This window comes from Gracilinanus agilis, chromosome 3 (assembly GCF_016433145.1).
Source record: "Gracilinanus agilis isolate LMUSP501 chromosome 3, AgileGrace, whole genome shotgun sequence".
Classification (NCBI taxonomy): Eukaryota; Metazoa; Chordata; class Mammalia; order Didelphimorphia; family Didelphidae; genus Gracilinanus; species Gracilinanus agilis.
In genome coordinates this window covers 487277261-487303661 of record NC_058132.1, presented here as the reverse complement: position 1 = coordinate 487303661, position 26401 = coordinate 487277261, and the positions used below count along the sequence as shown (strand labels likewise).

At 33.8% G+C, this 26401-nt stretch overlaps 1 protein-coding gene across 1 annotated transcript in view; it reads right to left on the bottom strand.

The window, feature by feature from the left end:
* TMEM131 (transmembrane protein 131) overlaps nt 1-26401 on the bottom strand; it is a 256258-nt gene that overhangs the window by 47323 nt on the left and 182534 nt on the right. The window contains exons 7-13 of the mRNA XM_044669296.1: nt 24330-24452; nt 12915-12995; nt 11859-12009; nt 11714-11770; nt 11100-11161; nt 4143-4251; nt 948-1056 (exon numbers count right to left, since the gene is read on the bottom strand). Of these exons, the coding sequence (XP_044525231.1) occupies nt 948-1056; nt 4143-4251; nt 11100-11161; nt 11714-11770; nt 11859-12009; nt 12915-12995; nt 24330-24452 (692 nt within the window). The remainder of the gene's footprint in view (nt 1-947; nt 1057-4142; nt 4252-11099; nt 11162-11713; nt 11771-11858; nt 12010-12914; nt 12996-24329; nt 24453-26401) is intronic.

Sequence of the window (26401 nt, the reverse complement as noted above, 5' to 3'; positions counted from 1 at the left end):
AACACATAATATTTGTAATTGATCATTTCTCTCTAACACCCATATACCTAGGAATCTTTTGCTGAAAAGAATTTTTATAATTTGATTAACTACAGGTTTCCCATTAATTCTTTAACCTATTAACAAAAAATGGGAAATAATCTAGTTGTTCTTTTCGACACTAAGGATTTAACAAGAGATATAAGCCTTTAGTTTTATCTTTTTGTTTAGCTTCAGGTGATAGAAAAGTTAACAAAAAATAAATTTCCCCTCCTTTGCCTTGGGAAAAAACCATTTCAAATAAATATGCATGGTCAAACAAAACAATTTCCTTTACTATTTCAAACAAAAAAATGATTCATTTTGCACTCTGACCTTAATCATGTCTTGCCACTGAATAGCAAACTTCAACATCAGTCCCCTGGGATCATAATTGGTAACCAAAGATTTATATAAAATAATGACTGCCCAGGAGGCAGCTGGATGGCTTAGTGGATTGAGAACCTGACCTAGAGATGGGAGGTCCTAGGTTCTAATATGGTCTCAGACATTTCCTACCTGTTGTGACCTGGGACAAGTCACTTAACCCCCATGGCCTAGCCCTTACTGCTCCTTTGCTTTGGAACCAATACTAATATTGATACTAAAACAGAAGGTAAGGGTTTAAAAATATAAAAAGATAAAATAAAACGACTGTCCAAATGTAAAAAAGGAATTAAAGAAAAAAATTCAAATGGTCTAGACACTACGAAATTCTGTATTTTTTATATGTCTCTGAATCATTAAGATTTCTTTAAAACTGTGATCTCAAGATATGCTTATATAGGTATATATCTTCAATTTTTTCCGTTATGAAAATAAATGCTTATTGAGAGCAATTATACTATTTTCACAAGGAAATGAGAGGTGAAATAGATTAGCTACTTAACTGAAAAAAAGGAATAAGGTGAATTTAGTGGAAGACTTACCCATCTAAAACATCTGCTTGATATGGAATTTCAAGTTTAGAATAACTCTTCTCTTTTGCTTTAACAGTTATTTTTCCAGAAAATTGAGATGGTTTTTTTGCTTTTGATGCTGAAATTAAGCAAAAAAGTCTATAATAAGCCCACTGCTTACAAAGGAAAACCACACCAATAAACCTTATGCAAAAAGTGTAAGGTATTTTAAAAATCACATCTTGAATGCTGAAAATTTAGAGGAAAAAAAGAGCCCTCTCTATATAACATGTTTTCTTTAGTCTGTTTAATGTAATCTAGAATTATGACTTCTTGTTTTTCATAAGAGAAATAAAACCTGGTTTTGCTCCAACACAAAATAAAGCAGGTAGGTAAAGAACAAATGGACATAGCAATTAAGAAAAGTTTACCCTGGAAATTTTGCTGTTACCTGACAGATGTCTTGGTTTTTCTGATAACCACAAAACAAAACAAAACAAAAAAACCACAAAACATTCCATGTATTCCATGTAACACAAATTAAAGGTAGCATGATCAAAGTGGCTAGCAGCATAGTTATTATTTAATGCTAACTAAAAATTTGAGTGTAGGCAAATTTTGCTCCATTTGGTCATGCTATTCTCATGGATGGTGTTTATAACAACCTCAGGTCTTGTAGCAGCTGTAAACTTCATTAAATTATTGTTAAGGCAATTTATTGTGCATCTAAAATAAAGACATTTGGGAAGACCATACTTAACATTCTTTAGAGCAAATCATTAGACACTTACTTGCAGCTAAACTACAAAATTATGTCTTATCGTCACCTTTTTGAATTATAAATTATAAAAAATGATCACCACATTTGCAAATGGATTTGGTGAAGTGCTTTGTCACAAAAGAAAATATTTTAATTTAGGACGCTCCTTTTTACAGAGTTTAAAATTTGATTTAAAAAACAGACTTCCACAAACATTTTTATTGTTTGCTATTTAATTTCTATATGCCAATAGAGTTTTCATTGTTTGGTCCATTAATCTGTCATGGTTTGATAGAGGGCAATACTATCCTTTCAATCTCTAAGAGTTCACTCTTGATTCCTCATTATTTCTCACCCCTTCATATCAAATCTGTCGCTCAAGGTCTGTCATTATCACCTTTGTAACATATCTCTTGAATGTTTCCTTCTCTTTGCCAGCACTCTGGCATAGGTCCTCATCACCCTGTACCTACTGATGAATCTGCCTGCCTCAATTCCATCTCCATTCCAAACCATCTTCCACTCCACTACTAAAGTAATCTTCCTAAAGCATAGGTTTGATCATGTTACCCTCATACTTAATAAACTTCAGTGATTCCCTATTGCCTCCAAGATCAAATATGAAATGCTTTGTTTGGCATTCAGAACCTGACATAAACTAGTCCCCTCCTACTTTTCTGGGCTTCTTATACTTTACTTCCTGACATGTAGTCTTTGATCTGGTGACACTAGTTCTGGATCTCTTGGATCTGGGCATTTTTTTCTGGCTGTCCCCCATATCTGGAACGATCTCCTTCTTTGCTCCTACTTATAACCTCCATGGCTTACTTTAATTCTCAACTAAAATCCTACCTTCTACAGAGGAAGCTTTCCCCAACTCCTCTTAATTCCAGTGCTTTCCCCCTGTTAATTATTTCCCATTCATCCTATATATAGCTTGCTTTTAAAATAATTGTTTGCATGGTGTCTCCTCCATTATACTGTAAGTTCCTTTTAAGGGCAAAGGACTGGTTTTTGCCTCTTTTTTTATCCCATAGGGTTAGTTCATTATCTGGCATACAGTAAGCATTTAATGTTTATTAAATGATATCAGATTATCACTGACCTCAGAAAATATAAAGAAAAACTATGTTTCATAAATGAATATGGTATTGCACTTCATATGGGATGAATTTTCAGAAAGCTCTTTATATAATGTAAATCTGCTCTAACAAAACATTATTCCATTGATTTCTTTAAATTTCAAGGGCAGATTTTGGCAAGGAAAAAAATAAAAAAAATTGGTCCCAAGGTAATAAAAATATTATTTAAAAATTCAAACATTTGCCAAAAGCATAATCTATGTACATTTAAATACAAATCCTTCAAGAAATTTCAATTCAATACTGATTACTGCATAAAAACAAGTTATGGATTAAATTAGAAATCAGTTAGCTATTTGCCTTTAACAATACAGATTCCATGGCTACAATAGAAGTCAATAAATTCCTTGTTAGAACAATGTGCATTGATTACTAAAAAGCATCATAATAATCCTGATTAGCAAAGCAAGGTCTGAAAATATTCCATGGATAAGACTGCCCCACATCTTCACTAAGTACCTCTAAGCTTCTGACAAATTTAAGAAACTTCCTATTGATAGTGGTGTTCACAATGTGAAGCATGCCAACTGAAGTCACAACTTATTTTATTCTAGCAATAACTAGGTGTTTTTAATGTAACTGTTTTACTAGAAATTTTAGTCGTGGTATTTGTACCTTTCTGAGATATCTTGAAAATAAATATTTTTTTCAAAAATCACATGGATTTATTGACTTGGTCTAATCAATCACATTTTCCAGTTTCATTTCTTAGGAGCCAGTATTCCTTCCTCATATCCCATTTAAGGTGATGAGGTGTTCAGCTCCAAAGGCATTAATAATGAGACAGACCATGGGGGAAAAAACTAAAAAAAACACCAAAAAATGGATTTCATTATCAATCTATTTGTTGATTTCTCTCTGGCTTCACTGAGAAATATTTTTGAGACGATCTCATTGGAATAGGTCACATGCTAGACTTTTTTCATATCCATTTTCCCATGAAATACTAACTTTCATAAGAGTTGACTCTACTTATAATCTTTTAGTCATCCTTCTTTACCTAGAACAAATTGTTGGCCTTGACCACAAAACTATCAAACATAGCCTAAAGAATTAAAAATTATTTTGTTTTTTGTTGTAAACATTATTTTAAGGTAGGTACTGCCTTCTTTTTCATGAATCATTTCAAAAGTCACTGATGGTTCTCAAGAAATATCTATAATGTCTTAGAATGTCCTTACAATAATCCTATTCAAGAGAATGCCAGATGTGACTCCAATAGCAACATCAATTTTTGAAGTATCAGCATATCTAGTTTGTTTTTTACCCTGGTTAGTCAAGAAAACACCATTATATTTTGGGAGAAAAATGCTTAATACTTACCATCAAAACTAATACTTGCGACTTTGGTGTATTTACTTTCTGAAGCTTTTAATGTGATTGGCTTAAAGTGTACAGTTATAGCTTCATTTTGTGGTGTGGGTCGAATACTCTGCAAACAGAAACCAAAATTAATTAGCATTCTTTTGGACAATGGATTAGGTTGTATTTGTAAGCTTTGCTCTAAAGTCTAGTAAAGCAGATTAGGAAAAAAGAATAAAAATTTGTTAAGATTAGCTCAAATGGAATCATTAAAAAAAGCAACACATCAAATTAATTACCATTTTCACACCTTTGTAAAATGAAAAAAATTTTTTTCCTAAAAGGCATGACAGATCAGTGAGCATATATAATTAATTAACCTGATAGGCTAATTGGTGATCTGAATAACGGGCCATAAAAATATCACAAAGTAATTTTTTAAATCAATTCTTAATATACTCTTAACAAAATACAATTAATAAGAACAATATCAGGCTTTTTCTTTTGAATATAATAAGCAATAGAAAATAATAATAATTATGGAGTACAGAAGTCCCCATGTGTATTAAAGCTTTATTACTCGGAAAATTTTATACAGAGGAAAAAAACTTGGACTAGAAGTTAGAGAAGTGGGTTTGAATACCAGCTCTGCAACCACTAGGCAATGATTTTGTTTCTCTAGGCTTTAGTTTCTTCATTTGTAAAATGAATGGTTTTGTTTAGATGATATATAAGGGTCCTTCTAGCTATAATCTATATAATCTATGATTACTTTAAAAATTCTTCTATGGCTAATCTTTGAAAGGAGGAGCCAATATCGACAGAGTGGCAGGAGGGCAGTACCTAGCTTGCCTATAAACTTTTCCAGATAGATTTTTTTTTTAAAACCCTTACCTTCTGTCTTGGAGTCAATACAGTGTATTGGTTCCAAGGCAGAAGAGTGGTAAGGGAGGCAAATGGGGGTCAAGTGACTTGCCCAGGGTCACACAGCTGGGAAGTGTCTGAGGCCAGATTTGAACCTAGGACCTCCCATCTCTAGGCCTGGCTCTCAATCCACTGAGCTACCCAGCTGCCCCCTCCAGATAGATTTTTAAAATGTACCAGATCAAATCCTGATAGGACGATATAAGGAAAAGTCACAGTGAATCATGCTTCCAGCCCAAGTCAGAATAGAGTCAGAGAGAAATCTAGAAAGAATGGGAAAGGAGTTTGGCTACGAGGATGGCAAGTGTAAAACACTCCAGTGCAGAGAGAGGCTTGTATATTAGGGCTAGAGGAGGTCCTAGACCTGTGTTGGAGAATCTAAGGCAAGTATGCCAGAGGGGACTGCTTACCTGAAGACATTTCTCCCATCACCTGCCCAATGGGATTGCTTCTTCTCTCCTCTGTCTGGGGTAAGAGAGGGGGCCTCACATTTGGCGTGAGGGTTGTAGTTTGGTCAAAAGTCTCTAAAAGGTTTGCCATCTCTGTAACCTAGACCCAAACCTAATCACCTCAATGGGAATGTTTACCAACTGGTGCTGTGTTGCCCACCCACTATCCAGTTCCGAGTCACAGATCAGTACAGAATAGAAAACATGCTCATGAGTGGTGCTTTGGGGTAAGGAGCAGTAGCAGGCCCTAGGCGGCATACTGAGTGAGAAGCAAGTAGTAGTAGTATGGTGTAGATGCAGGATCTCAGTTACAGTTTCTAAAAGTCTAAAATCTGTAAATGAATAGCCATGGCAGGAATCCCAGGTCAAATGGGAATCTACAGTTCTGCCGCTCTGAACCAAATAGCTTTCCAACTGATTAATAATAATGATTCAATCCAGCCTAATGCTGATCAGATATAAGCACAGATCAGAAATTTTGAGAGTTCAGAAAAGATAGACAGTAATGAGACTCTGCCCTGGACTAGACCACTTTGGAAGCATTGAAAACTTGCAGGTCCTTATTCTGAACTGTCACCATAGTTCCTTGAAAACTACACTCAATACCCCAGGAAAGTAGCAATAGGATCAGTCTATGAAGTGTGTAATTAAAATCTGTTTCCCTAAAAACTATGATCTCCAGCACCCTATTCACTTCCTGTCATCACATGTGGAGGTAGACAGGATATAAATTTGATGTAGCCCCACCTCTTGCTCTCTTGTCTTCTTGTCGTGGCTTTGGTGGACAGGCTTTTTGAGCAGGTAGAAAAACTCAGTCACATGGTTCTATTTTTTTAGATAATAAACTTTATAAAATATAATACTTTAAGTATTGGATATTCCTACAGGAAGGAGGCTATTAGAATGAAAAAACAAAAATGAATCCCACATAAAAAGTTAAAATGGTGACAGGGATGTTAAAGACAGAAATTCAGAAGAAGAGATTGACGCTAAAATTTCTAAGAGCAAAGCCTCAAAGAAAAATACAAACATGAGCACAAATCCAATTAGAATTTCTAGAAGAAAAATTAACAAATTTAAAAAAGAAACAACAAATGTTTCTGTAAATGAAATAAGAAAACTAGAGGAATAATTGAAAAAGAAGTAAGAGTTATAGAAGAATTGGAAAGGGAATTAATAAGCTTGGCAGAAGAGGCACAAAATCTTCCCTAAGCAACAAACTCTTTGAAAATCAAAATGGACTAAATAGAAACTAATGATTTTAGGAAAAAATAAGAAATATTAAAACAAAATCAAAATACTGAAAAATATAAGAAAATATAAGGTGTCTCAAAGGAAAAACAAATGGCCTAGAAAAAAGATTGAGGGGGGAAATTTAATAATCATTAGATTACTTTAATGCCATAGCAACAAAAAAAAGTGCAGACATTCTTCATATTTCAAAAAATCATAAAAAGAAAACTGCTATGACCTTTTAGAACTCGAGGACAAAATAGAAATAGAAAGAATCCATTGATGATCTCTTGAAAAGGAAAAAACAATAACAATCTGAAAATGAAAACTCTAGCCAATATAATAAATGCCAAAATATAATACTTTTATATGCAGCCAGGAAAAAAACCAATGAATTCACATAATGAGGAGACAAAGTCAGGATCAAATATGATTTAATATCCAGCACTATAAAGAAGGAAAAAGCTCAGAATATATTTCACAAGGCAAAGGATATAGGTTCATGACCAAAAATTACTTATACAGAAAATGGAATATAATCCCACAGGGGGAAAAATGGACTTTAATGAAAAAAGAGCATTCTTGATGAGAAGATTAGGATCAAGTAGAAAAATCTGACATATAAATAAAGTGGGCAAGAGAAGCACAAAATGTTAAGTATCAGCAAGCAATCTGAAAGGGACTAAATAAAAAAGTATTTTCATTCATATATGGGAGATAACATGTACATCCTTTCAGAATTCCCATCATCCTTAGAGATCAGTGTTTAATCAGACAGAGAGACTATTTGTGAAAGAAAAGGAAAGAATGAGAAGAATCTCATATAAATCCTAAATTTTAGATTTTTGGAATCCTTTAAAGGTTACTTACTCCTAATGACTAAAAGAGATAGCAAAGTGACAGAAAGAGTGCTGGACTTGACAGGAATATCTTTGCTCAAATGCCTGATTATTGTAACGGAGCAATTCACTGAACCTATCTCAGCTTCAGTTTCCTCATCTGTAAAATGAGGATAATAGTAATAATAATGAGAGCACCTAACCTCATAGTATTGTGAGAATCAAATGACAACAGATACAAAGCATTTTACAAATCCTAAAGTGCTATAGAAAAAAAAACCCATTAGGAATAATTATTATATGTTAAAAAATCAATCTAAGTCAGATGGGAAGCTCTTAAGAATAAAATTCTGAAAAGGCAAAGAGGGGTAACTTTAATAAACAGAAAAAATGTGGCTCTACAGAGAATTCATTATCCCACTTAGATTTCATGTCCAGAAGATGAAAGGAATAGAGGATGACTGCAAAAGTGCAGCCCAGTCTTGTAAGGACCCTTTCAGGAGGGATAAAGCTGATGATGAGCTGAAAGTGGCAAGAAACTCCCCAAAAGTTAATATAAACTCAAAAAGGATATTTATATCCATATGTATGTATGTATGTATGTATGTATCTGTTTATCTATGTGTTTTTAGACACACACATTATGCACATGGATATAAAAGATCACATCATTAACAATTGCAAGGAATTAGGAAGAAATACCTTTCAGATGTATGGATGGGGAAAGGTTCCTGACTAAACAAGTAATAGAATCAAAGAAGATGAAAAAGATAATTTTGATTATATAAAATATAATATAGTAAGTAAAATTTAGCAAAAATTAGAAGAGTAACTAGGGAAAATCTTTACAATAAGTTTTTTTGATAAAGTTATCATTTCCAAGATGTACAAAGAACTGACTCAAATGAATAAGACTAGTAGCCATTCTCAAGTGGAAAAATGGTCAAATGATAGGAATAGAAGTTTTCAAAGTGACTGACAATAATATATGGTGTTTCAATAATAGCTAATATTTATAAATGGGCTTATTAATTTGCTCTAGGCACTGTATTGAACACTTATAAATAATATCTCATTTGATCCTCACAACAACCCTGGAGGTAAGTGCTATCATGTCCATTTTACAGCTCAGGAAACTGAGGCAAAGAGAAGGTAAGTAGTTTGACCAGGCACATGCAGCTAGTGAGTGTCTGAGACAAAGTCTGAATTCAGGTCTTTCAAATTTCAGGCTAGTTTTCAATCCACTATGTTTCCTAGCTGCCTCTAACTCACTAATAATAAGAGAAATATAAATGAAAACAGCTTTTAGATTCTACTTTATACCTAAATGAAAGGGAATTCTTGGTTCTCTGAGTTCACACTTGTGAAAAGAGAATCCTTTGTTTTGACAATAACCTAAGTACCCCTACTTAGTACCTCACTAGATTGTGAGAACAAGATTAGCTCTCCTTTGTCTACCTTTTGACTGAATCAAAACAAGCTTGAACTAGGTGAGTTCATACCTTACTTGATGCTAGATGAAAAACCAACAAGATACTCAGAGAACTCCCCACCTTTTCCCCCAAACTCAAACAGCCAGAAACTTAAAGAGTTCACACACTCACAAAGGTGTGAATCCAAAGGTTACAACTCAGACAATTTGGAAGCTGTGATTGGTCCCCGTGAAAAAGAGGCAGGGACAGGAAACCACCATAAAAGCCAAGAAGGTAGTCGGGTGAAGGAGGCTAGAGAGTGAACTCCAAGAAGAGAGTTACTCCAAGAAGGAAGTTGGCTTCAAGAAGAAGGTCAGCTCAAAGAAGAAGGTGGGTCTCGGGAGTCACTTTCCGCTCCAGTCATTATCTTAGGTGAGTGGATAGCTGGTTTTCCCTTCCTGTTTTCTGGAGATAGTTTAATTCTGATTGAAGGATAACAAGTCCTGGCTGAGGCAAGCACTGGAACAATATTTAGTTAGATAGGTTAATGTCTTTTCTACCCTTTTGTATTTCTCTACTTTATAAATTAAAGATTTAGAATTTTCATATATTTAGCCAAAGCATTAAATTTAACACACTTATCAGATTGGCAAAGATGACAAAAAAAGAGTAAAGAGAAAAGCTAGAGAGGACTGTGAGAAAACAGATCCTTAGGACACTGCTGGTAAAGATGTGAATTGAACCAGGTAATCTGGAAAGCAATTTGGAACTAGATCCAGAAACTAAACTGGGCATATCTTTTTTTTCTTTTTAAACATTTATTAATATTCATCTTTAACATGTTTACATGCTTCATGCCCCTACTTTCCCCTTCACCCCCCGCTCTCCCCCCACCCATGGACGACGCACATTTCCACTGGTTGTAACATGTGTCCTTGTTCAGGGCCTATTTCCAAATTGTTGATAGTTGCATTGGTGTGGTCGTTTCGAGTCTACATCCCCAATCATGTCCGCCTCAACCCTTGCGTTCAAGCAATTGTTTATCTTCTATGTTTCCTCTCCTGCAGTTCTTCCTCTGAATGTGGGTAGCATTCTTTACCATAAATCCCTCAGAGCTGTCCTTTGTCATTGCATTGCTACTGGTACAGAAGTCCATTACATTCGATTTTACCACAGTATATCAGTCTCTGTGTATAATGTTCTTCTGGTTCTGCATCAGTTTTTGCTCTGCATCAGTTCCTGGAGGTCTTTCCAATTCACATGGAATTCCTCCAGTTTATTATTCCTTTTAGCATAATAGTATTCCATTGGGCATATCTTTTAACCTAGCTATACCACTACCAGGCTTATACCTCAAAGAAAATGAAGAAATAAGGATCTGTACAAAAATATTGATATAGCAGACTTTTTTTTTTTTAGCAAATAAAAATTAAAAATGAAGGGTGTGTCCTCTAATTGTGGGTGGGTGTGGCCACAAACTGTGTTACTGAATGTAATAAATTATTACTGTGGTATAAGAAATAATGAAACAAAAAATTGGCAAGAGTTTTAAGAACTGATACAACGCAATGTGAGTAGAATCATGAGAACAATGTATATAATAACACTACAGAGAAAAACAACTTTAAAAGACTTTAGAATTCTGGTCAACACAATTATAAACCAAGAATCCAAAAGCATGATGATTAAGCAAGCTACTTGCTAGCGAAGAGGATATGAACTTAAAATATACTTTTTCTAATATGCCTAGTGTTAGAGATTTGTTTGCTATATACTCTGTAGCTAGGTGTCAAGAATTGTTTTGCATAGTTTTAAGAAAAATTTATTCAATAGGAAGAGTAATGGGTGAATTCAGTTGAAAACATTTTCTATTTGAAAAATAAAAATAATAGTCTCTTTTTAAAAACATTATGAAGCATAGAAGAGGTACTTTAAGAATAGAGAAAACATATGTATTGATTATCAAAAAAGAGCAGAAAATTAAGAGTCAGTATACATACACACATGCACACACACAGAAACATACACAAATAAAATTGTTCTCTAAGACCTTATACTCAATGGATTACATTCTATTAATTAAAGTTAATATGTACTACTGAACAGAAAATTAAAACTTACTGTTATTGGTACATCTTTTGTTCCTGAATTTAGTAAATGAAGGTTTAAAACTTTTGGCATATCTATAAAAACAACAGGAAAAAAAAGTACTTTAACTTGTAAATGATAAATCACAGTTAAGATAATCATAATATATGATGTAAGATGGACAATACTGGCCAATATGTACAATAAAGGAATACTCTGGAGATATGGACATTTTCTTCATTTATGTTAAGAATAAGTAAAAAACAAAAAACAAAAAACTTGTTCTTTAGAAATGGCTATCAAAATAGACATTAAGAGAAAAAGATTATTTTTTCCTTAGTCGAAAAATACACATGGCTTTGCTTAGATGGCTCTGTGGCCCTGTTTTTTCCACTTATAGAGCAGAGTTAATAATAATTTTATCTAAGACAGAAGAGCTATGGGAGTAATATTATCTTGTTACTAAAACTGCCCTCTAATATACCCTCCCCAAGTATAAGTTGCTGTGATTCCCTCATATGTTAAGAAAGTAAGATTTTGCTGCATAGCTTATTAAAATGTAGCAACATTAAAAATTCATTACTGTAGCTATTTTGCATTACATGGGGATATACTGAATAGCACCCAAGTAAAAAAATATGCTTTACCTTGTGTCCGTAGTGTACCAAAATCTAACATTTCAGTTGAGGAATAAATTCCAGGAGCTTAAGAAAATGAAAGAAGATAATTATATTTTCTTTTGTAAAAGCAACATAAATTTAAAACTCAGAAATTACTAAATTTTCTCCAAACCTGTGGTAACTTCAACTTCAACTGGAAGAATGATAAACTCTGTGTTGTCTGAAGCATTGGTTTTTATTCTAATGAAGGCTGTGTGATTGTCTGCTTCTCTAGATGAAAAACTGGCTCTCATCACTCCCTTCGTTTCATAGGGTGGGATTTCCTAACAAAACAAACACATGCTAATGGAAACACAAAATAGCGAAGTTCTAAGAAGCACTGGTATTTTTAAAGTGACAGTATTTAATATTGTAAAGTCATCAAAGCAAAGAAACGAAAAGGTCCTAAAATGTATAATTAGTGGCAAAATAATCAGAAAAAATCACAAGATATAACAAATCTGTAAAACCAACTGTTCCTTAATGATAATATTTAGGTTTTTGAATTCAGATTTGGAACTCAGTATAATAGACTTGAAACATCATAACAGTATATGAGTAGCCACCTGGTTGTGGAGACTGCAAATCAGGATTAATAAAGAGTACAAGGAGGAATGGACTGAAATGAGGAGACTGAGACAGAAAGAGTGGTGGAGAAAGAGACAGAAATTTCCCACTACTTCATGGCTCTCTCTTTAAATGATAAAATAAATCCACCCTGCACTTGGTAGGCTTATTTTTTTTTTTAGAAAATATTGCTTTCAACAACAATTTTTAGGAGGTAAGATATAATAAAGTCCTTCAGTATTTTAACTAAGGCAACCAAAGTCCAAAAGCATTTTCGCAGCATATACCATTCTGTACTAGTTCAATACAGTTCAAGGGTCTGTATATGCAGTATCCCTTGCTCAGTATCTTTATGTTTAAACTGTAGTTTTTGGCACTTCATTCAAGCTGAATAGAAGCCCCAGGAGCTTCTACAGGTAAAGCTTTGCCCCTGGAGAAATAGAAAGTTCTGAACCAGAGGTATAAAGACCTCTGAGATGTCTTTCAACTCTGTAATCCAAAAATAATCAAAGTAAAAGTTAGTTATACATTTTTAAAGTGACTTTCTACATCTCTCTCATATTTAATAAGGAAAAAAAGTTTGATCAGATTACCCTTGGGAGTAAAGTACATTGTTACTTACCCAGAGTTTTCTAGTACCCCCTTGCTGACCTGTTGGAAGCTCTAGGTGGAGATCACCACCACTTGAATACATTTCTACTACCTATGAAAAGAAAAATGTAGAGGACATTTACATTTAAGTAAGAGAGATTTGTGAGAAGAGAAAACTAAGTCTTTATACACTAATTACCTTGATGTAAAATAAAAATTTAGTAAAAGATATTGATTACAATTAAGTTAAAATGATCACAAATATGCAAAACGCACTGTTCTCCTGATACTCAAGGTATAATTCAAAAAATGATAAACCGAGGAGACACACTCATTCCAATGTTCTCAGAATCAGAATGAACAAAAAATAATCACAGAGAACTTCAATATTCATAGGATGTCAAGTATACAAAAAGCATAAATCAATAAGAAATATGTCTTAGATGATCAGAATTATTTTCTTCCGATTATAACTTTAACTTTTGCCATAATTTTTCATTTTATTTTAAATTCCTAATTCTTTTCCTCTGCTTTCCCTCTCCCCCACACATTTAGAATGTAAGAAAAAAAGAATCCATTACAAATATGTATAGCCATGCAAAACAAATTTCCTTATTAGTCATGTTAAAAAAAAAAGAAACAGAAGAAAATATACTTCAGAAAATATCTGAGTCCATGAGTTTTTTTAATAAGGATGTGGAAAAAATATTTCATCAGGAGTTGTTGGAATTGTGGTTGGCCATTTTGCTGCTCAGTTACTAAATCTTTCAAAGCTGATTATTTCATAAGATGGTAGTTACTGAATAAATTGTTTTGGTTCTGGTGGCTTCACTCTTTGTCATTTCATAGAAATCTTCCAAAAAATTTTGGATACCTCTCCATCATTTATTATAGCACAATAATATTGTATCATATTTATATACTATAACTTGATCAGCCATAACCCAACCAATGGGCATCTCTTTAATATCCAATTCTGGAGGGAAGGGAGAAAGATATCCCTACTATGAATATTTTTATACATATGGGTTTTTTCCCTCTTTTTTGGATGTCTCCGGGGAATAGACCTAATAGTGGTATCATTAGATCTAACAGTTTTGGGGGCATAGTTGCAAATTACTTTCCGGAATGACTGGACTAGTTCACAGTTCCAGTAATAGTGCATTAAAGTGCCTTTTACCTGCACTGCTTCCAGCATTAGTCGTTTTCCATTTTAACCAATATGATGGGCATAAGGTAGTACTTCAGGGTGGTTTTAATTTGTATTTCTCTAATTATTAGGCTATTTAAAAATGTGGTTACTGATAGCTAGGGTTTCTTTCTCTGAAAAATGCCAATTTACATCCTGTAACCATTTATTAAATGAGGAATGGCTCTTATTTTTACAAATTTCACTCTGTACCCAATATATTTTAAAAGTAAGACCTTTATCAGAGAAAAATGCTGCAATGGTTTTGCCTTTACTTTCTTGCTTTTCTTCAAATTTTGCTTCATTGGTTTCATTTGTACAAATGCTTTTTGATTTTTGGCAATAGGATTTATCCAACTAAGACCTATGAACTTCTGTCTCATGTGGTCATTAACTTTTCACCCATTCAGAGATCTTAAATGTAATTTTTTCCCATGTTCTACTAATTTGCTTTATTGTATCACCCTTTCAGCCTACATCATATACCTATTTTCAACTTATCTTGACAAATGGTGAAAAATTGATCTATTCTTGGTTTTTGCCAGAATATTTTCTAGTTTTCCCAACAGTTTTGGTCAAATAGTTTTTGACCCTATAGTTTGGGTCTTCAAGTTTATCAAAGACTAGAAAACTATGCTCATTTGCTTACGCGTAGCAAGTATCTAATTTGTTACCTAGATACTGAAGGGAGTGGTTTTTTTACTCAGTGACAACTTTCCTAAACTAGGGGTTTAGATTAGAGTAATAATCTCTAAAGTGGGGCTATATGGGATGACACATGAGGGTGAGGAACCAATCAATCAAAAAACATGTTGCATTTCACATTCACTGCAATTGTGCGGTAGGTCTTAAATTCTACACTACTGTCAGTAAATTGGAAAAAAAAATCTAATACTCCTCTATTTCTGCTTCTTCCCCTTGCCAATTCAAGCCCACTGAAGCTCCCAAACTCCTCTTTGGAATTAGTTATGAGGCATTTGGGTGGCCTGAACCTAGCACCTGCAGGTGCTCTATCACCACTAGGAAAATTCCTTCCCCAACCCCTTGCCTCTTCCTTTCCACTTACCATTTCCCTGGATCACCTAATAAATTTAGTTGAATTACACTGGCTTAAAAAAAAATTATGTTATAGTTTTCCTAAAATTAAACTACCCCTGAGTTTTCAACTAACCCTGGACAGCTCATTGAAAACACTCCATCAAGTCCCACTCCCTCACCCCCTCACCCCCCTTCTCTTGAGGTTTTAGCCTCAGGGCACATTAAGCAATACAGACTAATCCAGGCTTAATCCCATCAATTGGACAGACAAGAAGTCTTCAGAGCACAGGGAAACTCCAACACCCCTCCCCAATAGACTGCAATGAACCTAACTACAAACCACCATTTCAGTAAAAATCCAGCCTCATTATAGTGTATCATCTTTGTGATACAGATATCATCTTCCTAGAATTTTTTTTGCATCAATATTCATTAGGTAAATTGGTCTATAGTTTTTTCTGTTTTGACTCTCTGATTTAGATATCAAGTCCATATTTGTATCATAGAAGGAATTTATTGTTATTCCTCCTTTACCTAGTTTTTCCAAATAGTTTATGTAGTAATGGAATTAATTATTCCATTAAAAATCCATCTGATCCTAGGGGTTTTTTTCTGACAGAATTCATTGTTGGCAAAGTGTTCTTGTTCTGTTAATCTAGGAAATTTGTTTTTGAAAATATTTATCAAGCTTATTTAGATTGTTTTATTGGCATATAGTTGGGTAAAACAGCTCTTCCTAAATGATTTTATTTTATCTTCTTTGGGTCTCATTTTTGAATACTGGCAAATTGGTTTCCTTTCTTTTTTAAAAATCCAATTGGCCAATGATTTGTCCATTTATTGTTTGTTTGCTTCTTCCACCCCTAAACCAATAGAAAAGATTTTTTTTTTATTTTTAATTTTGTTAATCTTTCTTTTGATTCTCTCAGTAGTTCTATCTTGGTGTTTAATTAGAGGTTTTTATTTTGTTGGTTTAGGAAATATTTCAGTTGCATGTCCAATTATCTGCTCTTTCTCTCTTTTATTAAGGAAAACATTCAGAGAAATTTTCTCTTAAATATTGCTGTTGTTGCATTCCCACGAATTTTGGTATGTTGTCTATTATCTTCATGTTCAATGAAACTATGAATTATTTCTATGATGTTATTTGCCTCACCTAATGATTTTTTCCATTTTTGCATAATTTGCATAATGAATAATTTAGTAAAATTTTGTATGTCTTTCCTCACTTTATTTTCTGAATTAACATTTCCATTTCCTCATAAAATATATTAAGTAGTGAGGCCAAAAACAGTGGTTCCAGAGTCATTGATAAGAAAAGATTTCTGAGAAATGCTTGAAGATACACTGCTGTTGGTTTCCTATTTGTGGCCCTTTCAGTGCCATCTATTAAGGTTCTTCAGATGATTTTAGCTTGACTTGGTCTTATGCCAAGCTTTCTGTAGGCTCGTTTTTCCTTAGTTGTTTTTCTGTGGTTTATGCATTGTTTGACATGTTTTCTTATTGGATAGCATTTTGAAAATGAGATTTATGTTAAACTGTGCTGCCATATTTCTTTGTTTAGCAAGGAAATTAAATGTTTGCTGACTGACATGATTCCTAGGCCTATTTGTCCTTATCATTATGGTGAACATTTAAAATGAGTTAAATTTACTATAAGAAATGGTCAGGATCTTTACTTTGATTCATTTCCCACTTCTAGAGTTAATAGTGTTTTGCAGCTGTTTTAATTACAACCAATGTCTTTTTTTCATCTTTTCTTCTGTTTGGTGAAGTGATAACGTAGTGATGAAAAACTTCAGTCATCAACAAATCTGCTGGAATGCTCTCTCTCTTTCAAAAACAAAGTATTTGACTTTTTGACTTGCCTTAGTGATAATTTCGTCATTCCAAAAGGTAGAAGAACCAGTATTCCTCTCATCAATAGGGAGGAACTTGTTGCTTTGATAGAAATGAGAAGAATCTTTGGGGGAAGGAGCTACTCTATCCTTAAGTATATAAAAAGTCAAGATCCTATAGAGTAAAATATTAAAAGGGAAGTGAGCCTAGAAAGAATGAGAGATACTCAAGAAAGGAATTATAAGGAAAAGGAGACAATTTCAATGAGGAAGAAAAATGGGATTTGTCTGAAAATACTCTAACAGAAAAAAATGCTCAATTTTGTGTCTATCTTTTCTGTAAGGGATAATAATAACCCTTTCACTAGAAATGACAAACAAAAATGATAACCAGTCTTGATACTTGAGAAAGATTGAGAATGAGAAACTACTCAGCTCCCAAGACACCTGGCTGAGATCAACTACATCCTAAGTCCAAATACAGCTTCAAAAATAGGTAAAAGAAGATATAACCTAATCTCTTTTCTGATAAAATCACTAAGATCCTACATGATGGGAATGGTAACACTATTGTTCTTCTAGATTTTAAAAGCAAAGTTTTTGATAAAGGATCTCATAATATTCTTGCAGAGAAATTGGAGAGATATAGTTTAGATGATAATGTAATCAGAAGACTCTATTACTGGTTAGGTTGCTGGACTAAAAGAATAGTTATTAATGGTTTGATGCTGATGAGGCAATCAGTCTCTAGTGAAGTTCTTCAGGGATCTGTGCTTGGGCCTGTGCTCTTAATGTTAATGACATGAATAAAAATACAGATGATATGCTTATCAAATTTGCAAATGACTCACAACTGAGAGGGACAGTAAAAAAAGAGTTGATAGTATGGCTACAAAAGGGTTATGATAGGGTAGAGCATTGAGCAAAATCTAATTAAGAAAAAGTTCAATAGGATAAAAATAAAGTCAAACATTTGTATACAAAAATCATATTTGAAAATAGAATATGGAAGGGGAACATGGGACAAACAATAGTTTCTGAAAAAAATCTCCAGGTTTAAGTGAATTATAACAATGTGATGTGTCAGCCAAAAAAAGATAATGTAAATCTGAGCTAGGTGAAGAGAACCATAGCTTTCAGGAATAGGGAGAAGACAGTCAGTCTTACTGCATTCTGCCCTTGTCAGAATTCAGGTACCTCGTCTGGCTCTGAGCATCACAGTTGAAAAGCTGTCTAGTAGGGTAAAGGGCCACAACAATCTATGATATATGAATATCATTCAATAGAACAGGGCATGTTTAGCTTAGAGAAAAGAAGATGTATTTGTAGGTCTTTGAACAGAATACCCAAGAATACATGTTAGGTATATTACAATGTCACATTTTTTTGGTTTGTGTGTTTTGTACTAAATGGTGTTACTGAGATCCCTTCCAAGTCTGAAATTCTGTGATTCTCTTGTTAATTTTTTGCTTAGTTTTTACCTAGTTGGTGCCCTGATGATGCACAGACATAATTATGAAATGATTGACACCAGTAACCAGTCTTTTAAAAAATTTTTGTTTATTTAAAAATATTTTCCATGGTTACATGATTCATTTTTTTCTCCTTTACCTCTTTACTCCCCACTCCCGAGGCTGAGAAGCAATTCCACTGGCAGTAACCAGACTTTTAAGATAAAATCAGTTTCAATTTTTGTGTTATTGTTTGGTGCTCATCATATCTAGTACCTTTTGCTTTCCTTGAAGAAAGTATTCAAAATATACATGTATGATGCTTTTAAGTAATATACAAACATTAAAACTGTTATTTCTTAACTCAATCTGAAGAAAAAAAAACAACACAGTGCACTAACCACCATTCTTGAATCCACCTTCACTGAAGTCGGTGAATATCACACTATAGACTGACATGGTCTAGAGACTTTTTTGAAGAGGGGAATAAAAGGGTAGAAATAGAGGAAAAATAATTTATTTAAAGTACCTACTACTGTTTTAAGTACTTTTACCTTATTTGATCCTCACAGTAGGTGAGGTGCTATTAATATCCTCATTTTACAGTTGAGAAAATTGAAGCAGACAGCTTTTAGTGATTTGCATAGGATCATACAGCTAATAAGTGCCTGAGGCCACATTTGAACTCAGGTCTTCCTCACTCCAGGACTAGTGCTCTGTCCACTGTGCCAAATGGCTGCCTAGGTGAAAGTATATATAGAATTTATGTATCTTAACTCTTTGCCACAGAAGCTGGTACATAAATGTCAACTATCTTTATGGTATTCTTTTTAACTATTCTTATAATAAGTACTACAAAGGAAATAACCTGGAGTCCCCTAAGATAAAACTTATTCGTCTTTTTGGGGCACAATGAAACCAAACTTCACTAACTCCTTTGTTCACTTTTCCAAAGAGAAGCTGTGACCAGTCCTTTTATTTAATGGAAATTCCTGGTATATTCTGATTTCATTAATAGTAATAATACCAAATATTCATTTAGTTCAATTCCTCTAGTAGTCTATTTTTTTCTTGTTTGATGGACAAAAATCTCACAATTAGAATAGCAATCTATAAATTAATGATTATACAGTATAAAATTCAAGTGTCTCTAGGACCTTAAAACCACTAAAGTATATTTGGAGGTAAAATCTAAACAAAGCAATTTATATTTCTTAGATACAAAAGAAAGTCCCAGAGTTGGAAGGGTCAGGGGAGCACATGGGCAGTTCTGACCTAAAGGAAAATTACTTTGGTAGCAATATGCAGGATGGACTGGAGTGGAGAAGAGGCTTTAGTTATGGAAATAGACTGGCAGGCTGTTGTAATAATCTGAGTTCAAGGTGTTAAGGGATTTAAGTAAGGTCCTGACTATTTGAGGAGAAAAAGAGGGTTAGAGTCCAGAAATACTGCAGAGTTAGTAGGACCAAAACTTGGTAACTGGATGGATCTGTGGGGTGAGAAAGAATAAAGAATTGAGGATGTTGCTGAGGCACAAGATTTGTAGGATGGGGGTGCCTTCAGAGAAACAAAGAATGGAATTGAACATGTAGAAAGATTGGCCTTGGCAAACAGAAGGACTACCTCTTTTAAGACTGGGGGAGAAGAGATGGGGTAATGACAAGGAGGTCTGAAATTAAGAAATGGTAAAAAAAGGAGCTTAGGATAAATGGCCTCAATTTTCTCAATAAAGAAAGAAGCACGGCCCTTAGGAAGTATGGGAAATTTGAAGAGGGAAGAGAAAGTTTGGAATACCTTCTATGGGGAGAGATGAGAAATCAATTAGTGAGAATAAAATAACTGCTGTACAATGAGGGTTTGGTTCAGAGTCCCTCGCACTAATTCTGCAACTAAAGCTGGAAAGGTGAGCAAATAAAAGGCAATATTAACTAGTATAAAAAAATTATTGTAATTCTAGAAATCCTCCCCAAAATATATATAATTCTGAAACAATTGCAGGCAGTGATTAAATGGATTAAAAAATAGATTTTCCACTAAAATTATATCAACAACTAGAAGAAATGAAGCAAAAGAGATATAATTATACCCTTACAATCTATCTTAGAATTGATACTAAGTATTGGTTCCAAGGCAGAAAAGTGGTAGAGAATAGGCAACTGGGGCTAAGTGACTTATCTAGGATCACTCAGCTAGGGCATTGTCTGAGACCAAATTTGAACCCAATACCTCCTGTCTACATATTTTACTCTCTATCCACTGAGTCATCTAGCTTCCCTGGGCTTGTTCTTTATTATAATGGGATAAATACAATATCTTAATTCAAATAACTTCGGAAGACTTAAAAACTCTGATCTATTCAATGACCAATCATGTCTCCCAAGGACAGGTGATAAAACATGTTACCTATATCTTGAGAGAAGACTGATCACTTCAAGGTGAAGAAAGAAGCAAACGTTTTTGGACAGGGTCATTTTGTGGATTTTATTTGATTGACTATACTTATTTATTAAAAGAGATTTTCTTCCCACCCCTTTCTTTGGGTTTTAATTGGGGGAGGAGTTTTGGCGAAGAGGGGAGTTAGTGAGATAACAATGCCAACAATGGAAAGAAGGGAACAGAAGGAAGCACAGATAAGTAGATAATTTCGAAAGTAATGTTTAGAATTATATACTTCCAAAAAAAAAAAAGCAAGATTATGAAATGGAGATTAATTTTCTATATAATCCCATTTTTGTACTCTGCTATGTGTAGTCAAATCTTCTATCACTTGTTCTGAAAAGGTAAATCTGTCCCTACCTGATTGAAATATTAGGCAATGATCTGAGCAAAATTCAAATTCTGTGTTTGCTATATTCAATTTTGATTGAGATAAAGCAAGAGGGCACAGAAAATTGCATCACTTCCTAATAACTCAGAAATTGTAAAACCTCTGATGCTCGCTTCCACATACAAACTTAAGATATTGTTCCAGTTAAAGTGGCATTTTTATTGTGTATCGTAATGCAGTAGGAGCTGTAGGTGGCTGAGGACTGGTCTTATCTCTCTACAAGTCTCAAAATTTCACCAAGGTACCAGAGGTCTAAAGCTTCTGTTGGCCCACCAATCCCCCTGGTCATTAGACTTTGATAGCACAGGCTCTGTAGGAACTGGGGTGTAGTTTTATTGTATTTATTGTAGTGTTTATGTATTTCTTAATAATTTAGCATGTATAATACTATGCTGCTGCTTTTATTAGGTTCCTATGTTTTTAAATGTCACTGATGAAGTTTCTAAGTGCTATATCCTAGCTCCATTTTCTCCTTAAGTCATGTGGTGTTTGTTGTGCTATTTTACCCAGGAGAGTGATTTTTAGGAATACATATGTCAAATTATAGAAGAACCAACTATATATGGAAATGCTCTTTTTTGATGTTTAAGTTTAGAATAAAAAATTAAATTAAAAAAAGAATTTTATAAAGGGAGACAAGCACAAAATAGCAACATGTATATCTTGAGCAACTCTATGGAAAAATCTTTGTTGTAACTGGAACAATACATCGCTGATTTTGATTCTTGCTATTTTATCTAAATTATCTTAGAACTAAGAATGATTTTTTTTTTGCTTTATATTTTTAAAAATTTACAGGAATGTAAAACTGATGACAAAGCAAAGCATAGTATCAAGCTGAAAATATCTTACAGCTGAATAGTTTAAAATTTTGATTCTATGAGGACACCATTCATCTTTCTCCACATCCTTTGCTTTTGGAAATTTCAAATCCACTAAATTTAATTCTTGCATAAAGTATTAAAACAATTTGTACACAAAGTGGACAGTAGCAAGACAAATAAAAAGGACGAGCATATTAAAATTTTAAGAAAATAACCTTGCCTTAAATGAAATTTTGATAACTAAAGAGTTTGAAAAGAATAGCAGCTGGTATAAACAAATAAGGTGATGTTGTTCATATATGAATGCACACACACAAACATATGTATATCTACACTTATATATATGTATATGTATATGTACATATGCATATACATATATACACACACAAATGTACATACACATATTTAAGAGGACTATAGTTAATTTCTTTTCATTATAAAGTAGGAATCAAGATCTTTGGCCAGAAGAACATGTTTCATTGTTGTTGACCCAATAGGGTGACAGTGTTAGTGGTAGGAGAGAGGGAGGTACATAGGTTCAGATATATGTAATGTTACTCCTACATTGCAGTGCAGCAGCTTAGACTGCATGCTTTGGCAAAAGAGAACAACAAATCTTTATCTTTGACTTCAGGTCCTTCTAAAAATAGCTAGGAGGAAAAATAACAGTTGTATGTAGTTGGAGTTTCTTTGAAGATCTATTACAGAAGCTACCCAGAACAAGAAGGACAGTGTATTACCCAAGGAGGCAAAATGACATCAATTTACCATTAGGAATAACAGGAGGAAAAAAAGTATATTATATCTTCCTCCCTTCATTTATTATTATGAAACAAATTGATTATAATAGTACTTTTCTTTGATAAGTGATGTTTCTTTAACTAAAGGAGTTAAACTTCTGGCTGCATTCACCTATAATTATTTATTGAGTAACTACTATAGGCTAGTCACTGTAGCATCCTCTGTCAGAATCTTGCCTATCAATGTCATGCAAATTGGGAGGGAAAAAGCCACAACTGAGAACATGGAAAGCAACTCCTACTTATTTTAGGTAATCCTTCATTATTCAGGGACTGAATATCTGATGTGCAAAATATGTAGGTACCTTGTATTTTCCTTATCTCCCTTCTGACCATATTGCTGCTTAACAGTATCACTAGTATAGGGTTCTCTGTGGAGAAAGAATATTTTAGCTCCTATTTTAGATAAAATTTATTATATAAGCAACCATACATAGGCTGCTGTGAGCTTTGTCTTCACCAGATAAAACTGAAGTTTCCCAAGTCATTCATTATTAAATCTCAAGAATTCAATAAAACAGATTTGCATCCATGTTGAGTCCTCAGAACTGATTCTGAAGACCACTGATATGCTGCATAACACAGTATCTTAGTAATAACCAGGGTATAAGCCTGAGACAGGAAATTACCCTTTATTTAGGTTGTAGAATTCCTGAGGTATCAGTAGTTAGTACCAGAAACTCTCATGTTCAAGGAGTATACAAAATAGAGAGCTAAAAGTATAGCTCATAATGAACCTAAATAGTGTAAAAGTTAAGGGATGTGGGGGGGTTGGTATGTTTTACATGCTTGGACTGGGAAAAGGGGTTATATCTAGGTAAAGGAGATGGCTGGGGAGGGTGGTAATGCCTGAACACATTTCTCTTTCAGCACCTAATGGAGGAAAATGTATATATTTTTCTGATTAGCTAATGTTTTACTTCTAAGAGCAACCAATGAAGGATCAGTTGAAATTAGAATTATAATTTACAAAAAACATACCACATAATTGTAATATCTGAGTGTTGGAAAAGCCCTTATGGTTCAACTTTCCATGTCATATGACTCAATTATCAGATATGATTTGCTTGTGTTTATATTCAGATAGAAACAACTTAAGACATTAGGCCTAGAAAGGAGGAAATCTTGTATGGTGGAAAACAGACCATTGTCAAACAGTATTTAAAGTATTTTATGCTACAGAGCCAGGAAACTTTAGGGTTATTTTAAAAGTCAATTCAAACCAAAGAGAGATCTACAAAAGCATTCTGTTTTCTTTTAATACATTCATAATGAAACATCTGTGATGGGGAGAAGATACCAAATCCAAATCAGCTAAAAAGCGGTATTTTCAATACAAATAGTCTTTAAAATACTTGACTTCCATTCCCAACACCTAGAAATAGCTGAGTTTTTGGACAGTTTTATTAATCCTGCAGTAACTTGAGTTTTCAAGTAGTTTCTTTTGTAAGATCACATAAGTTATCAAGATGCACTCACCTGTAAAGGTTCACTATGAGGATTGTGTATATTGATTATAGGCGAAAAACTGCTATTTACAGGAACTCTGGCCCCAATAAACGGGCGCAATCTATATGGGTTTGGAACACCAACACCAAATACCTGTTTCAAAGGAGAAAAATAAAAGGTGCATTTAAACTGTATCTCTAGTACTTTATGTATAACTGAAATTGAGAGGCAAGCAGCACTGTATAATAGATAGAGCTAGCCTTGGAGCCAGGAAGACTGAATTCAGGCCCCATCTCCAGTGCATACGAATTATGCGACCCTAGCAAGTGCTTTAGGTAACTGTCTTTCTACGCAATACCTGAATGTCTGAAACATGATAGGTGATTAATGCTTATTGATTGATGGTTACAGTTAAGGTGCTAACCTTCATTGGTAAGGGCAGTTTCTGAAATGACAGGCCTAGTTCCAGTTTCGATCTTATAACTTGATTAACCTTTGAGGAAAAAATTATTTAAATTTTCAGTGGGAAAATCTAATTAGCTTCCTTTAATCATAAGATGTAGCAAACACATTTTCAGTACTATTACTGTTCTGATACTATTCATTTACTGATCATCAGTACTGATACTATTCAGTACTATTCATTTTCATGAATTAAAATGACATTACCTTGAGTGCACACAGTTGTTTACATATTGCCTCCCACCACCTACCTTAGAATGTGAACTTCTTGGGGGCAGGGAACTTGCTTTTCTTTTTTTTTTGAGGGGGGGGAACTTGCTTTTCTTTGGATTCTGAATGCTTAGCACAGTATATAGTACATGGTAAGGGCGTAACAAATACATGTTGACTGTTTGCAGATATAAGGAGTTAATGTTATAGAAATTACAAAGTTACTAAGGAATAAGAGAAAATGAAGTGAGCTCTCCCTTTGGCCAGTAGCTAAGGTGTATAGTAGAATCAAGCAGCTTATAACTAAATAGCTAGTCAAGTCTCAAGTTACTCCTTCCTATATGAGATGATTTTGGGGTCAGTGACTACTTAAGTCATTTACTAGAAAACCACTGAGGTATTTATCTGATCCTTAGGCAGGTTAAACTGGATCAATGTGGTGTGTGTGTAGGGAGAGAATATTGTTCAGAAGGCAAACAAACTATTCTTTTCATTAAACAAATATTTCAATGTCTATTGTGTACACAGCAGTATGCTAAATGATGATAGAAATATGGAAGAATTAATAAAATTAATGGAAGAAGTAATAGAATAAATCAATGTACCAAAAATATTGCTGGAGCTCATAGCACACTAGCCTACTATTGTTATCCTATTTAACTGCACTTCACAGATAATGCCTTTTTTACAAATTTGAAGGTTTATGGCAACCCTGTTAAGCAACTCAAATGGTGCCATTTTCCCAACAGCATGTACTTTCATTGTGTCTGTGTCACATTTTGGTAAGTCTTAAAATATTTCAAACTTTTTCATTATTATTATATCTGTTATGGTGATCTGTGATCTTTGATGTTATTATTGTAATTGTTTTGGGGCACCACAAACTAAATCCATAAAAGTCAGTGAACTTAATAAATGTTATATGTTTGGACTTCCCCATAAAACAGGCTGTCCTCAGTTTCTCACCCTCTCCTCTGAGACACAATGATACCAAAATTAGGATGGTTGATAACCCCATGATGATCTCTAAGTGCTCAAGTGAAAGGCAGAGTCAATCCATGTGGCAAACTTCATTTTTGTTTTATTATAAGAAATTGCCACAGCTACTTCAACCTTTAGCAACCACTACCTTGATTGGTCAGCAGCCACAAACATTGGGGCAAGACTCTCCATCAAGCAAAAGGTTTACAAATTGTTGAAGGCTTGGATGACAGAATTTTTTTTTTTTTTGGCAATGAGTTAGTTTTAATTAAGATATGTGCATTGCTATTTTAGATATAATTTTTACAACATAACTGTACTGGGAAACAAGAAAAATTGTATAATTCACTTTATTGTGATATTTGCTTTTTTGCAGTGGCCTCAATTGAATCTGCAATATCACTGAGGTATGCTTGTATACTTTTTAATAATGGTAATAATAAATTTAA